The sequence below is a fragment of the Macrotis lagotis genome, chromosome 2 (genome assembly GCF_037893015.1).
Source record: "Macrotis lagotis isolate mMagLag1 chromosome 2, bilby.v1.9.chrom.fasta, whole genome shotgun sequence".
Lineage (NCBI taxonomy): Eukaryota > Metazoa > Chordata > Mammalia > Peramelemorphia > Peramelidae > Macrotis > Macrotis lagotis.
Genome location: NC_133659.1, coordinates 27,012,631 through 27,028,076, shown reverse-complemented (window position 1 = coordinate 27,028,076; position 15,446 = coordinate 27,012,631). Strand labels below are relative to the sequence as shown.

General features: G+C 44.4%; 1 protein-coding gene across 5 annotated transcripts in view; it reads right to left on the bottom strand.

Annotated features, from left to right (window-relative positions):
- EPS15 (epidermal growth factor receptor pathway substrate 15) overlaps window positions 1-15,446 on the bottom strand; it is a 116,422-nt gene that overhangs the window by 86,097 nt on the left and 14,879 nt on the right. For all 5 annotated transcript variants that reach the window (XM_074221470.1, XM_074221473.1, XM_074221471.1 and 2 more), the window contains exon 2: window positions 241-282. In XM_074221470.1, the coding sequence (XP_074077571.1) occupies window positions 241-282 (42 nt within the window). The remainder of the gene's footprint in view (window positions 1-240; window positions 283-15,446) is intronic.

Genomic DNA, 15,446 nt, shown 5'->3' with positions numbered 1-15,446 from the left:
CTATATGTAATATTGTCTTTTATATTTGTGTATGTGTATTTGTGCACATGTGTGTATTTTTTTGAAGGAGGTCTGGCTTTCCACAAAGGAAACAACAGTCAAATGATCACTGCCCACTGTGCAGGCGATAAGAGGGTGGCCCATCAGTACTTATGTGTTGGACAAACACTACATATGGAGGGGCCAGAATTGAACAGGAGGAAAAGCCAAAAAAAAAAAAAAGGAATAGAAAAATCTTACCTGTCGATAGAATTTTTCATAGACTGGGTTTCCATTTGACAACTACAATAAAAAAAAAATTGCATTAAGATATAGCTTTTAATTTTCTATATTCTTACAATTATTTTTCCATGATCGTATTTCACTTGGGAGGATGGGATGGTAAATAAATACATACTAAGTATTAAATGAAACATTCCTTCCCCAATACCAAGAACAAGTAAAGAAGTTCCTTTTCTTTCTGACTTTCTCTAACAGCACCCTTCATTCCTCCTTACTGGACTGTCTCATGGAGCCTGGCAGATCTCCACACCAGACAGGTCCCCATCACCACCCCCTGGGCCTACCGCAATAGACCCTGCATCCTTCTGGAAGTTCCAGCTCCCCTGCAGGCTCAGCTCTCCAGCCAGCTCCTCAGCCAGGCCCTGCAGGAAGCCTCTCCTGCTCCCCCCCTCCCAGCTGTTAGTGCTCTCCATCCTCTCCCACCCTCCCAAATTACTTCAGAATGATTTCATAGAGTTTCTGTGTTTACATAAAAGCACCCATGCTGATATCCCCAGTAAAAAGTCAGCTTTTTGGGGCAGATGGTCGAGGGCACTGGGATATGGAGGTCAGCATCCAGCTGACAGCAGGATCCTGTCAATAATGGGAGGTAACTGGAGAAGGAAAGGTTTCACTGCTCCCTTGAGGGGCAATAAGGGGAGCTGGTCTGTCTTTCCAGTGGCAGCCCTTTGTGGGGCTCCACACTGGAACTCACCTGATCCTCTGCCCTAGCAGCCTCCCTTCCATAGGGAACAGAAGACAGCTCTCTCTGCCCCCACCTCCATCCATCTGATCAACCCAGCTCCCAACTAGGGGCCATCCCAGACTCTTCACTCTGCTGGTGTTCTGTCTCACTGATTCTCCCCCCAAAGCATCCCTGAGTCCACTCTCTGCTTGCCACTTGGTGCCTGGCCTCTCCCAACAGCCTCCAAGCTCCTCCCACTAAAACACAAGTCTGACCGTGCCCCCATGCTGTTCAAGAGCAGCCTGAGCCCAGGCCAGATGCTCCGGCTAGTAGTAGTGAGCTAAGACATTTCAGAAGCTGCCTGTGGCCTCTGGGGTAGAACATCAACTCCTTGGGTTGGCTCCAGCCTATCATTCCAGACAGAGTTCCTGAAATCCAGTCAGGCTGACCTGAACAGGAATGTACTTCCACCTCTCTTCTACAGGCAGGAGTCCCCAGGTTCAGCCCAAAGGCCAGGTTCTAGATGAGGCCTCTCCGGATCCCTGGCCTAGCCCACCCCCAAATGACTGTGTATTCCTTTTTGTCCAACAGATTGAAGGCAGGGCCTACATTCCAATCCCCCCAGAGGGGGCTTGACACCAAGCAGGTACTTAACTGTGCTTGTTGCAAACCCCACTCATTGCTCCCAGCTCAAGTCCAGGCCCTCCTCCTCCTCTCCAGGGTGAACATGTCCAGTTTCTGCAACCTCCTGAGGCCCTTTGCTGGGCCAGCCACCCTCCTCTGGACATCCTCCAGCCCCATGATCCTCCCCGAGTGTGGAGCCCAGACCTGAATCCCCTCCAGCACATTCTCCCGGCCCAGAACATCACATTTCCTCTAAGGACAAGAACTGGCGCTGACCAGGATGAGAAGGCCTGGATGGGCTGGCATCTGCAAGTCTGGGAACGGGGCTTGCTATGTCCTACAGCTGCCTGGACAGATGAAGAGCATCAACAAGATCAAAGCCTGTTTACATCCTCTAAAGGACAAACTATTTTCCAGCCCTTACCACATGTACACAGAGACAGGGAGACTCCAGGGGCCAGAAGGCAGGTTGGAGTTGACTGCTCTGAGGGGGACTGTCAACCACTCCTCGAGGTTGGGACTAGGTGCCACCAGAGGAAGCACACTAGGAAGAAAGATAACATAAGGTTTCTCTCAGGGGTTCGACTGGCATCAGGCCAAATGGTCTCCTGTTTCCGGGCACCGTGACTGCCCTTGTGGGTCTTCACTCTCTTGAGGCCCCAGTAGCCTCTCCAGGTCTTGGGAGTGCTTTTCTGACCAGGTGCTCTAGGGGACCCCAATCTGCTAGCCTGATTAGCTGGTTACACCTGGGGGGCTGCTTTGACCACTGCTGCAGGACAGAGGACACCCCATGCCACAGGGCGGTCCTGGGAAGGCCCTGACCTGAGCACTCATCAAACTGACTACATTTTAGAGTTAGATGCTAGGAGGCACCTGAGAGATAACAGCAGAGCCCAGGTAGTCACAGGGTCTAACAGTGAGACATAAAATGACTTAAAACTGTTCTTAAAATCTCAAAATAAATAATTATTAGGAGAGAACTTGTTCCAATTAGCTATCCTAGTCAGAACTTCTTAAAATATATCCTTTTTTTTTAATAGTACCCACCTAGGAGTAGAACACTGCCATCAACCTTACTCCCCAACCCTAAACTTCTTAACCCTGTTTGACCTCTCAGGCCACACTCAAAATTATATTTTGGTTATTTTTGTGTAGTGCATGATGTAGAAGAAAAGAATAGATATGAACTTAAAAGACCTGGGTTCAAATCCTGACTGCTATCTATACATATTTGTGACTTACTTACTATCTCTGGGCCTTGGTTTCCTCATCTGTAAAAAGGGGAATCAGACTCAGTAACTTTTAAGATCTCTACCAACTCTAAATCTTCTGACTAACTCCATGGCTTGAGTGTCTCCTTCATTTAAGTTTAATGACTAAGAAAAGGCAACAGGGAATTGGGTGAGTATCAGAGATATTAAAAAAAAAGATGGGAAAAGCCCATCCCACAATCCAGGTAGGAGCTGAAATCACTCCCATATCTACATAGTTCAGCATTCTGTTAGCCTCAAAGTACCAACTGATATTACAGAAGATGAGGAATTCAAAGGTTTTCCTCAAAACTCTAATTACATAATATCAGCCCAAGAAGGAACCTTAAAGATCATAGAGCTCACCCCTGTCATTAATGGAGGATAAAGGGGCCCCCAAACTTGTCTAAGGCCCTGCCACTCAACTGTTCCCTCTTCCTCCTAAGGATTTCAGTGCCATTCAGGTCTAGGACCTGAGAATCACCTAGTTTCATACCACAAAATCTAAAAAATCACTTTGAAATATAGTTTTTTACTTCTGAAATAAAAGGAGCAAGATAGCAAAAATAGCTAAGGAAAGCAAGATGGCATGAAGGAAAGAAGGGAGGAGATCCCAGAAGTTAGGGAGCCGGGTAAGGCGAGATGCTTGGGAAAGCCCAGAAGTTGGTGAAGAGGATCCCAAAATCACAGACAAAAAGGGCAAGTCTCTGAAGGTCAATGGCTTCTGCCTCCTGGATTCAGCTCCAGGCCTCCAAGCAGGTTTGTGGAATCTCAGCAATGACTAACTTCTTAGAAATGTTTACAGCAGTGGACCAAACGTGACAAAGAATTTCTCTCTCGGTAATAAGTCTATTACAGTAAACTGATACAATTCTCAAAGTTATTAAACCAACTAGAAACCTACTTCAGAAGACACTAAGAACTAAAAACCTGCAAGAGCTATGCCGGGTCATTTTTGCAGATAAGAGAATAATAGTATTTTCGGAATTAGAGCTTGGAGAGAAGTGTTGATTCCTTTACAAAATCCACATTCAACAACTAGCTATTAATCACCTACTTGAAATCAATTTTCTGCAGGACAAATGATCTCTAAAGTCCTTGGCCCAGTTCCTGGCTTTGGGGACTTCCAAATCATGCCTCTCCTGCTGGCTCTACCACCCCAACAGTCTACTCACATTGAATACCCCAGCCCACCTGGCCCACTAAGCCTCCATTTGGGGAAAGGGCCCAAGCCTGCCTGTCTTCATTCCCCTCCCAATTGTCTGTCTCTGACCTTTGAAGATTTCAAAATCAGATACTGTGGTTGGTCCCTTCTCCCCTCCCTCTCCCCAGCCCTGGTATTTTGTGATTAGTCTGCCACTGGAATGTAAGCTCCTTGAGGATAGGATAAGTCCTAGTGCACTTGTATCCCCAGCAGGAAGCACAGGACTTGGCCCAGAGGAAACTCAACAAATTCTTTTTCATTCGTTCACTTCCAAGAGGACGATGCTTAATAAATGCATTGTTGAGCAGTATGGACCTCCAAATAGTGACACTGGGGGAGCGTGGTAAAAGTAGCTTATAAGGATTCCTATTTAGGGAAAGTTAAGTGATCTACAGCAATGAAGGGAATATTCACATAAGATGTAGTCTGAATAAATTATACATTTTTTAAAATCCAATTTGGTAAGCATTTCATAAGCCCCAACATCATGGAAGGTACTACTAAGTTTTTTGGGGAGGAACGGTTCACTGGATCTGTGGTTCCATAAGGGCCCTCCATAGGATGACCCAGATAGCAGTGCACTGGGCACCCTCCTCCTAGCTGGCCTAGTCACCCTTCATTTCTCTCTCTCAGCACCTGGCCAGTCCATCTCCCTCTTTCTTTTTTAAATCAACATTAAGCACAAGTATTCATCACTGGGAAAGTCGAGCCATTCATCATCAGCCCAGCCCGAGGGCACAGTGCCCATTGCAGGCATTTTAAGAAGGTCAACCTTGTTTCAAGTGGTGCTGGGGAAGAAATAGCCACACAGATAAAACCCTATTTCCATGATTACTGAAGCAAAATGGCTGCAAGTTAGAACAAACGAGCATTGCCATTTTACAGATGATGAAACAAGCTTCAGCAAGGCTCAGTTGCTCTTGGGAGACACAGGAGTCAGCATGAGAAGCTACAAAAGAAAAACAAGTCAGGAAGAGGGAGAAGGGGCAGAGAGGAGAGGGAGAAAAGAGGTGGAGGAGGGCACGATGGCAAAGGGGCAAACCCTCTACATTTTTAGACTGCCCATACATCAAGGATCTGTCATTTCCTCAGTGGCAGATGGCAAGCAGGCTAGTAATTCAGGAGCCAGAGAACTTCTTGAAGCTCAGACTGCCATGGGGACATGCCTGTGGTTTCAACCTGCTTTCCTAGTTAAGGAGAGAGCCCGTGATGGGGCAGAGGTTCCTTTGTTTTTCCTTTCATTGAAAATAAGAAAGGCTTTAGAAATATCCTATGCTTTCAAGGACTTCAGTATTGATGACCTAAAAATGAACCATCTCCACAAGAAAGGACAGTTATTTGGATTTGGGGGGAACGAGACTATGTGGGATCCCTAGGACAAGCTAGGGTGATGAGAGAAGAGGCAAGAGGAGACCAAGTCTTGAGGGCCACCATTTCTAGAGCACTTGAAGGGCTTTACTTTACAGGCATCACATCATCTGATCCTCACAACAAGTCTTTCTGTCCTTTATACAGGACATTCTATCCCCTGGCTCTGGGCATTCTCTTTGGCTGCTCCCCCAGGCCTTTCTAGAGAGTAGGGACTCCCCACCCATAATACTTGTGATATGGAAAGGAAAATTGCAGTTGAACTCAATAGCAATAGAGAAATTCGGAAGGGAGTATATGAAAAGTAAAATTGAGTTCTATTTTGAATATGTTGAGTTTGACACATCAAGGGGACAATGAGTTCAAGATATTCAATAGACAGCTGAAGATGTGAGACTGAGATTCAGGAGAGAACCTAGGGCTAGATAAAGAGACTAGAGAAAATCTACATAGGGATTATAACTGAACCTAGAGGCACTGAAGAAGTCCCCAAGCGAAAGAGCATAGAGAAAACAAAAAAAAGAGAAGAGGGCCTAAATCTCGGATGAAGATCTAGTATAGGAGACTGAAAGGAACAGTCCGATGGGTAGAAAGAGGAATGGTCACAGACAGACAGAAAAGAATATCAAGGAAAAGATGACTGACAGTCAAAGGATTCAAAGAGGTCAAGAAGGATGAGGCCTGGAGGCCACTGGATTGGGCAGTTAAGAGACCACTGATCAGGGGCGGCTAGGTGGTGCAGTGGATAAAGCACTGGCCCTGGAATCAGGAATACCTGGGTTCAAATCCGGTCTCAGACACTTAACAATTACCTAGTTGTGTGGCCTTGGGCAAGCCACTTAACCCCATTTGCCTTACAAAAAAACCTTAAAAAAAAAAAGAGAGACCACTGATCACTTTAGAAAGATGGTGGCTAAGGCTAAATGATGAGTTCAGAAGACAAAACACCAAGTATAGACTTCTTCAAGTTTACCTCTTAAAAAAAAAGGAAGATAGCTGGTGGTCCCAGTAGAATCTAGTGAGGTTAACAATGAGGAAGACTAGAAAAACTTATGACCAAACAAGAGAAAGAGAGCACTATGAAATGTAAAATGTCTGATTTTGATTATATTTAAATTAAAAGGTTTTTGCAAAATAAAACCAATGCAACCAAGATTAGAAAAGGTGGCAGTAGATAGAGCTCTAGCCCTGGAGTCAGGAGGACCTGAGTTCAAGTTCAGCCTCAGACACTTAACAATTGCCTAGTTGTGTGACCTTGGGCAGACTTGCCCAAGTAAAAAAAAAGCTTTTAAAAAAAGAAAGAAAGCAGAAAGTTGGGAAACAATTTTTTCAGCAAATATCTCTGATAAAAGTCTCATGTTGGGCAGCTGGGTAGCACAGTGGATAGAGCACTGGCCCTGGAGTCAGGAGCACCTGAGTTCAAATCTAGCCTCAGACACTTAATAATTACCTAGCTGTGTGGCTTGGACAAACCATTTAACCCTACTCCCTTGCAAAAAACTAAAATAAAATAAAATTTTAAAAAATCTCATGTCTCAACTATATAGGGAACTGCATTAAATTTATAAGAATACAAGTCATTACCCAATTGATATATGGTCAAAGGATTGTGAACAGGCAATTTTCAAAAGTTGAAATCATGAATGAAAAGTTGAAAGCTATTTAAGTCATCTTGAAAAAATACTCTAAATTACTACTGATTAGAGAAATGCAAATTAAAATAAGTGAGGTACCATCTCACAACTATCCGATTGGAGAATGTGACATAAAAGGAAAATTATGAATGTTGGAGGGGGTGTGGGAAAACTGGGACACTACTGTACTTTTGGTAGAGTTGTGAACTGATTCAACCATTCCAGAGATCAATTTGGAACTATGTGGAAAGGATCATAAAACTGCATAGATTCAGCAATGCCACTACTAGGTCTTCATACCAAAGAAAGCAAAAAAAAAAAAAAAAAAGGACCAACTTGTACAAAAAATATTCATAGAAACCCTTTTCATAATGGTAAAGAATTGGAAACTGAGAGAATGTCTATCAACTAGCTAATGGCTGAACATGATGTATGTGAATATAATGTAATATTAACTGAATGACATGCAGGAATGCTTTCAGAAATACCTGGAAAGATTTACATGAATTGATGCAAAGTGAAGTGAACAGAACCAAGAGAACATTGTACACAATTATAGCCATTAATGTATGATGATCAGATATGATTGACTTAGCTAGTCCCAGCTACTATAAAGATCTAAGACACAATCCCAAAAGTTTCATGATGAAAAATACTATTCACATTCAAAGAAAGGATTGATGGAGTCTAATTATAGATTGAAGCAAACTTATTTTTTTTCTTTTTTTTCCCCCTTTGGTCTGTTTCTTCTTTCACAACTGCTTATGACCTTAAGGAAGAAAGAGGTATGGGAGGGAAGGAAAAAAATTTAGAATTTAAAATTTTTAAATGAATGCTAAAATTTATCTTTAAATGTAAACAGAAAAAAATACTATTAAAAAAAGAAAAAATCTACCTGTAATTTTTTTTAAAATAGGGAAGATTTAAGGTGTTTGTAGCCAACAAAGGAGGAGTCAGTAGATAGAGAATAAAGCATAGCGATGACGGTGGAAGCAATCTGCTGGAGAAGACATAAGGGGATGGGATCAAAGAAGGGGTCATACATTGTAGAGGAATTGGCCTTAGCAAATAGAAGGGTCATCTTATCATCTGAAACAGAAATAAGGAAAGAGACTCTCTGAGAACTTGAGAGAAGAGGAAACTTTTGGCTAATAATTTAGTTTTTTCAGTAAAACATGAGAAGAAGTTCTCAGCAAAGAGTGAGGGAAGAGTGACAGGGGAAGGCTTAAAGGAGACAAATAAAGGTTTGGAGGAGTTGCTAAGAGATGGGAAAGGAAATCAATACAAGGAGTAGCTGGGTTTCTTTACTATAACGAAAACCCAGTTGAGATTAGCTAGCATAGTTAATAAGGGACTCAGCCTAGTTTTATGATATCCCCCAGTTCTACTTAATAGTATGTGAGTAGGAACAAAGAAGGAAGATTGTTGGATTCATTCACAGTTGGGGTTTGGCAAGGAGTAGATTGGCAACAGGCCGAGGGAACGAGGGATCCAAGAGCAGAAGGTGTAGAGTTGAATGGCTTCATCTAGGGGTCAGAGCTTGGCCAGAGGAGGAGTGCCAGTCTAGGATACAACTGAGGGATGAAAGATTGGAAGAAAACAAAGAGTAGATTTAATAAGAGACAGCACAGGCAGAGATAAAGAATTATGACCTAAGGAAATTCATGGTGTGAAAGCAATAATTTCTCATAACTATATTGTGGTAGACTAATTCCCTTTAGAGAATACTAAGCCTGTATCAGATCATCTTGCCTTGCTAGTTAGAAATTAAGCTCTCTGTGTTAATTACAAAATTTAGGACAGCAGAGCTCAGGATGTAAGGAGACCACCCTCCCAGGAAGAGACTGAGAGATGATCATCTTTGTGGACCAGTTTTGGGAAGAGATATTATGCAAATTCCTATGTACAAGCCACTAAGCAGGTTAATTATATTTCCCCTTTCTCAAGTGGTATAAAATTTGATTTCTTTCCCAGTTTCCTTATGGAATAGTATCCATTACCCATAAGTTTGGTTGGTAAATCCCAGAAAAAAAAATTTCATATCTAGTCTGTATTTTTCTGTTATGTTGCTTTAACATATGTTGTTTTTTAAGGTTCTTAACAATTTTAGAGTTCAAGATGGCTACACCCTATTCACTAAGTAAATGTGTGACATACTTTAACAGTCTCCATCTTTATCTACCACACTAGATTTTGAGCACTCCTCAGGAGCACCGCCTAGTTTTAATCACTTTTTCATCCCTCCCACCCATCACCCCAACCCCAGGAGCCTACCAAGGCTCAATAATCATGGTGGCCACAAACTAAAACTGTGTCCCTCACAGCACTTGCAGCAGGTCTCAAATATTTACTGGACTACATTAAAACAATTTTATCTAGGATGTATGAAATGTAAGCTTGCTGAAATATAAAGGCTATCAAGTGGTGGCTGAATTATGAACCCAAAGAAAATGGGCCTGGCTACACTGCTATAATTAACTAAGCAAAGAGCCCACAACTGCTTTATATATCCAGGCAGGAACCTGATATATAGATGCTTTTTAAACCACATAGTTTCTCTGTGAAAAAGATAGTAGCTTGTCCTAAGTTCAGTGCACATCAATCTATCTGACAGACATCTAAAAGGGTGCATCGCATCCAAGTTTCCTCGACAAGCATTAAGGAATTATCAATCTTGAAAGATGACAGACAAATCAATAGAAAGGTTTGCAGACTGAGCTGAGTGCTTTCCTGTTTCTAGACCACATGCCTCCTTGACCCAGAGAACCTCACCAACCTCTCTCAATGTGCATGCCCACACTGAATCTTTCAACTGTGTTAAAGCTACAGAAAGGACAGGAGGCACAAACTGAGGCAAGCCATCAATGTAATGCAGTTTCTTATAGATTACTATAAATGCCCAAGGATTGGCCGTCACTCGTCCAAAGGATTCACAAACCATTTGAGTCACGGGGGAAGGCTACATGTACAGATCCTCCTTGCATAGGCAGCATGACTACAATTAGCAGCCTGAATTATTCTATTACCAAAAAAGTCCAGATTTTTAAGATTCCTCCAGCCCCTTCCAGTCTGCACACAACTGTTGACTCATCTCCACAGGAGTCTCTTTGCCAGGCCACAGAACCCAGCTTGCCCTGGAAGCTGGCTCTCACTGCGAGGAGCCCTTCAGCCTCTCCTTCCACACCCCGACTTGAAGGAGGATGCCTGGGCAGCCAGGGCTGACTCGTTTCCATCCGGGGCTTTCTCCCTCACTCTTCTGCCTCCCCATCAGCTCCCTTTTATCTAAGACTACTCATAGTTAGATGACTACATTACAAAAAGCTTGCTGACTTGATACAGGCCCTACCTCGTAAAGCTGCCCAAACAAAACCCTAAGTCTCTACAATGAAATCAGTATTCACTAACCTTACAATGTGTTCCCATTACTGAGTGCATTTGGACTAAAGCACAAGACCCGTGTTCAAATCTCAACTCTCTCACAAAACTCCATGACCTTGAGAGATGTTCAGTTTACTCTGAGTCGAGCCCCTCAGGGCTCCCCAGGACAAGGCCAGGACTTGCATATTCAGTATCCACCAGAAGCAGCCTCCAGGGTGTGTGGGAGCCCTAAGGGGTAAGGCCCCCCCCACAACCTGAAGAAGCCCTGGCTGCTACACCAGAATACACCAATCCCTCCCTCAACAAGCACCGTCCATGTCCATGTCCGGACACTGCCAGAGATAATGCCCCCAAACCAAAACCTGTCACTGTCCTCCAGAAGCCCAATATACATAAAGATCTACTCAGCATAGGTAACCTCTAAGGGAAGGACCTAGGAGAAGCCTCCCACAGAATCTGAAGGAAGGCAGGGAACCCAAGGGGCAAAAGGGAGGAGAGAGAAGTGTTCAAGCATGGGGGGGTTAGGGGAAGGGGACAGCCAAGACAAAGGCCTCACCAAGTCGGGAAATGACAGATCGCAGAGTCAATGGAAGGGAGTCAAATGTCAGGAGACAGGAAATATAGGAAAAGGCAGGTTGTGAAGGACTCCCAAAACAGGATTTTATATTTTATCTCAAAGACGAGAGAAAGTCAATGGAGTTTGTAGGCCTGACATAGTCAACTAAGCTTTAGAGGCCTCAGATCAGCAACTCAAGTGGAGGGAGGCATAGGGAGCGCCTGGAGGTAGGGACAGGAGAAGTCATGGTCCTAGTCCAGGAGAGAAGCCAGTACAAGGGTTTGACTGTGTAAGACAGGAGGGCAGACCAAGACGATCTGACATAGGGGAGACTGAAGAGGCAAGGATGGCCTGGGGTGACTAATAGAATAGTGGGAAAGGTGAGAAGATCAAGGACCTGGGAGCAGAAGAATAATGTCTTCAGCTATGGGTGTGCCAAGTGTCTACAGGACATCAAGTTCGAGATGTCCAAAGGGCAAAGTTCAGGAGAGAGATGAGGGGTGACTTGAATAAACAGGTGAATGACAAAGCCTTTAGCACTACTTAGTAAAGAACTGTATTAAGTGCCAGGGCATGCCTGGCTATCAAGAAGCTTGAATCCTAATGGGTGAGAGAGGAGGGGATGATTTCTGCATGGATAGAACCAAAAGAATCTAAGGAAACCATCTAGTCATATTGAGAAAGAAAAGAGCCCTGGAGGACACCCATAGTACATGGCCATGAAAACCCAGCAAAGGAGAAACAAGAGAGAGAGTCATGTCCCAAAAACCCAGAAAGGATCCAGGAAGAGATCGGCACTGTCCAAGTCTACAGGATCAATGACTGGAATGCAGCTACTTTAAAAGAAGTCAGGTTTCCCTGCATATTTTTTACAATTGCTGCCAGAGAAATTTTACACTGGCCTCATTTCTATTAGTTGATACATTTTTATTATTTTATCTAGTAGCCATTAACCAAGTGAATCAATACTTCCCCAGAGACTGAATTCTTTATTTTCCCTAGAGAGCATCACTAGGAGGCTAGGTGTAGATAGTTGATCCAATCATCTCAGTGCCTTCTCAGCTCTACCTGTTTCTGGGCCTTTCCTAACTGTGTGGATGCCCATCACTGCCTGCGTGAGCCAAACAAGTCATCACCAAGGGACAAACCAGCTGCAAATGACCTCTCCAACCTGGTGCCCTGAAAGTGGACAGGTTGGTATCCAGTCAATCCCAACCATTCCTATGTACCCTGACAAAGAATTCCAGGACCCATGGACACCACCACACCAGATGAGGCGGCAAGCAGGATAAGTATCCATCATGGGCTAAAGAAAGATAATAAAATGTACAGGATGCTGCAAGGTGATACGATGATCTTTGACATTATGCTAGAATGTTCAACAGCTAAACATGGATACCAGGAAAATGGAAATGTGGATGCATGGATATTGGAAAGAAAGCCCTGGAAAAACAAGGAAATGTCTAAAAGTATTAGAGGGGAAATATTTATTTTAAATGAAAGTGAGCTGGGATCAATTTTATTTTGAGATAGTTAGCTGGAGGCACCTGGGAGTTAGCAATTGAGTGCACAGGAGACCATGGACCTGGCAGTGAAGGACTGGAGAGAAAGTCCAGTCACAAAGGTCAGATATGGAGTTTCTATGCAAGGCCAGCTGCCAAGGACACCCAAGTCTCAGCACAGAGCTGGCCAGGCACCCTTGGCTCTGGTCCAGACCTTGTGACCAGGACTGCTTGGCACAGTGTACCACCCACTGCAATGAGAAAGTCAGAGACTTGTGAAAGGTGGGGAGCAAGTGAGGCATCCTGGATGACCAAGCAAGGAGATGAACCCGCCCATGCCCAAGAAGATGCAAGGAAAAGGCAGGGTCTCAAATTCTGGCTCTTCCACTTCTTGGGGCAAGTCACTTAACTTCCCTGGATCTCAGTTTTCTCATCTATAAAATGGGGAGGTTGAACTCACTCAATGATCTTTAAAATTCCTTACAGTTCTAAATCTATGATCCTATGATGCCTGTCATCTTTGAAAAAAAGAAGCTTCCTTTTCGGTGGTCATCAGGAGTATTTCCCCAGAGCATGGAATTGTTTCTGCCTTGAGGAAAAGTTTGAGAAAGGAAAGAAGGGCAGTGGGAGGTGGATCTGAACTAGAGGCAGCGAGGGAGGATGAGGAGGGCTGTGCTTTGCACTCCTGGGGCTGGGATTGCTTCTCAATTCAAGAGTGTTAGCAGCTTCTTCCCTCCACCCTCTGGCTTGGCATCAATTAGCCAGACTACTTGGGTTTGGTGCCAACCTTGTGCCCCCCAGAAAGAGGACTGAGTTATTTCCCACAGATCACAAAGCAGCAATGAGGTCACTGCCCTCCTTTGGAAAAGAACCCCAGTTGGGTAGGTCTTTCCCTGATCTGTACTCAGGGTCAGTGCTGAAAGGGGGGAGTCTGGGCAGAGAGGCTGTTTGGATTTGCCTGATGAGTTTTCTTTGACCAGGAAGGCACTTAGGCCCAGTTCAGCCTGGCACCAGACTCCAATGGAGAATCAAAGGAAGTTAGACCCTCCTTCTCATCGGGAAGCTACCCCTACAGGAGAGAAGGCATCTGGGACAGTGAGCCAGGGGTCTCCACAGTCTGGTTAAGCTCTCTGTCAGGGCTGAACATCATCTGGTCCTGTTCATACCCACTACTTACTAAATATAATGGAAATGAGGACACCACAGTTTCTTAGTGGCTTGATTTTTTTTAAAATTATCTTAAAAATTATTGCAAAAGGGGTGGCCAGGTGATGCAGTGGATAGAGCAATGGCCCTGGAGTCAGGAGGACCTGAGTTTAAATCAAGCCTCAAACACTTCATAATTACCTAGCTGTGTGGCCTTAGGCAAGCCACTTAACCCCATTTGCCAAGAAAAGAAAAGAAAAGAAGAGAAGAGAAGAGAAGAGAAGAGAAGAGAAGAGAAGAGAAGAGAAGAGAAGAGAAGAGAAGAGAAGAGAAGAGAAAAGACGAAAATTATTGCATGGATTGGTACCCTAAGCCCAGTGCGCCATTTAGGTCTCCAGAGCAGGTGCAGACTGGCATTACTGCTGGAAAATCCCATGTCCAATCCCAAAGAGAAAGCAAAAAAAAAAAAAGCTAGGGGCCCTCCCCCCACCTGTCAAGTTAAATGATCTAAGAGAATCAAATTCAAGGCAGTGGCTACTCTGTACCTGGCCCCAGACACACAAAGACAAACAACATCAGCCCTGCCTTCAAGCTTCTATTCTAAGAGAGTAAAATGCATTATACAGAGAGGACATTGTAAGCAATAAACAAGATAAATGCCAAGGTATAAGGGAAAGGGAGAAGGAAGGAAAGAAGATCATTGCTACCTGGGGAAAGCAAGATCTCTGTCATTGTGGGGCCTCCCATGGGAGGTGGCACCCTTACAGGCCAAAGAAGCAGAAGGAAGAAGGGCTGGGGAGCTCAGATGGTTGAAAAGTGAGATGGTCAGAACTAGGTCTTAGTGGCTTAGGTTGCTAGATTGGAGAACGGTGAGGATGGAAGCCCAATTAGGAAGCCCTTCATTCTCCCTTCACAGCCTCCTTTTCTGTCTGCCTATCTCTCCCCTCTCCCTCATCCTTATCAGGTGCCAGTACTGAATGGTCCCAAGTCCACCAAAGTTCTGTCCTGGGCCTGCTTTTTTCTCTCTTGACTCCTCTGGGTCACTCATTTAGATGACTCCAGCTCTCTCTCTGGTCTCTCTTCCTGAACTCCAGGCAGTCCCACACCTCCAGTCCTGCCAAAAACTCAACTTCTTTCCCCTCAAATCTCACCCTCTTCTCCTACCTTGGCCATTACTGCCAAGGCCATAGGCACCATTCCACTTGCCCAGGCTCATCATCTCTTCAATCTCCTCCAATTTAGGGGATTTAATTTCACAACCTCTCTACGCTCCCCCATCACCTCTGGCCTGTCACACCTGGTCATTTTAATTATATCTTCATTGATCCCACAACCTCTACAGCTGTCCAAGTGATCTTCCTACAGCCCAGCTCTGATCATGTCGCTCCCTGCTCAAGAGGACCCCATGGCTCCCAAGTGACTCCAGGACATCACCACCACAACCACCCCCCCCCATCATAGTCTAGCCATGACGCTCTGTTGCCTGCATACCCTGCTATGGATCTCCGGCCTTCATACCTTTGCACAAGCAGTGCCCCATGTTCCTGCTCATCTCTGCCTCATAGAAGCCCTAGCTTCATTCAAAGCTCAACTTAAGGGGCACCTCCTATAAAAGATCTAGCCTGAAGCTCCCAGTGGCTATTGTACTTCCCAAAAAATTATGTCTGCTTTGTATCTTGTACTGACATCTCTGTGTACATCTATCTCTCCAAAGGAGATGTGAGCTCTTGGATTTTGTCTTCCTTTTTCCTATCCCTGGTTTCTCGTACATAATAGCTGAGTTTAACAATGGCAGCTTAATTAAAAAGCCAAGCATGTTCTTGAGGTTCTGGGCCTCC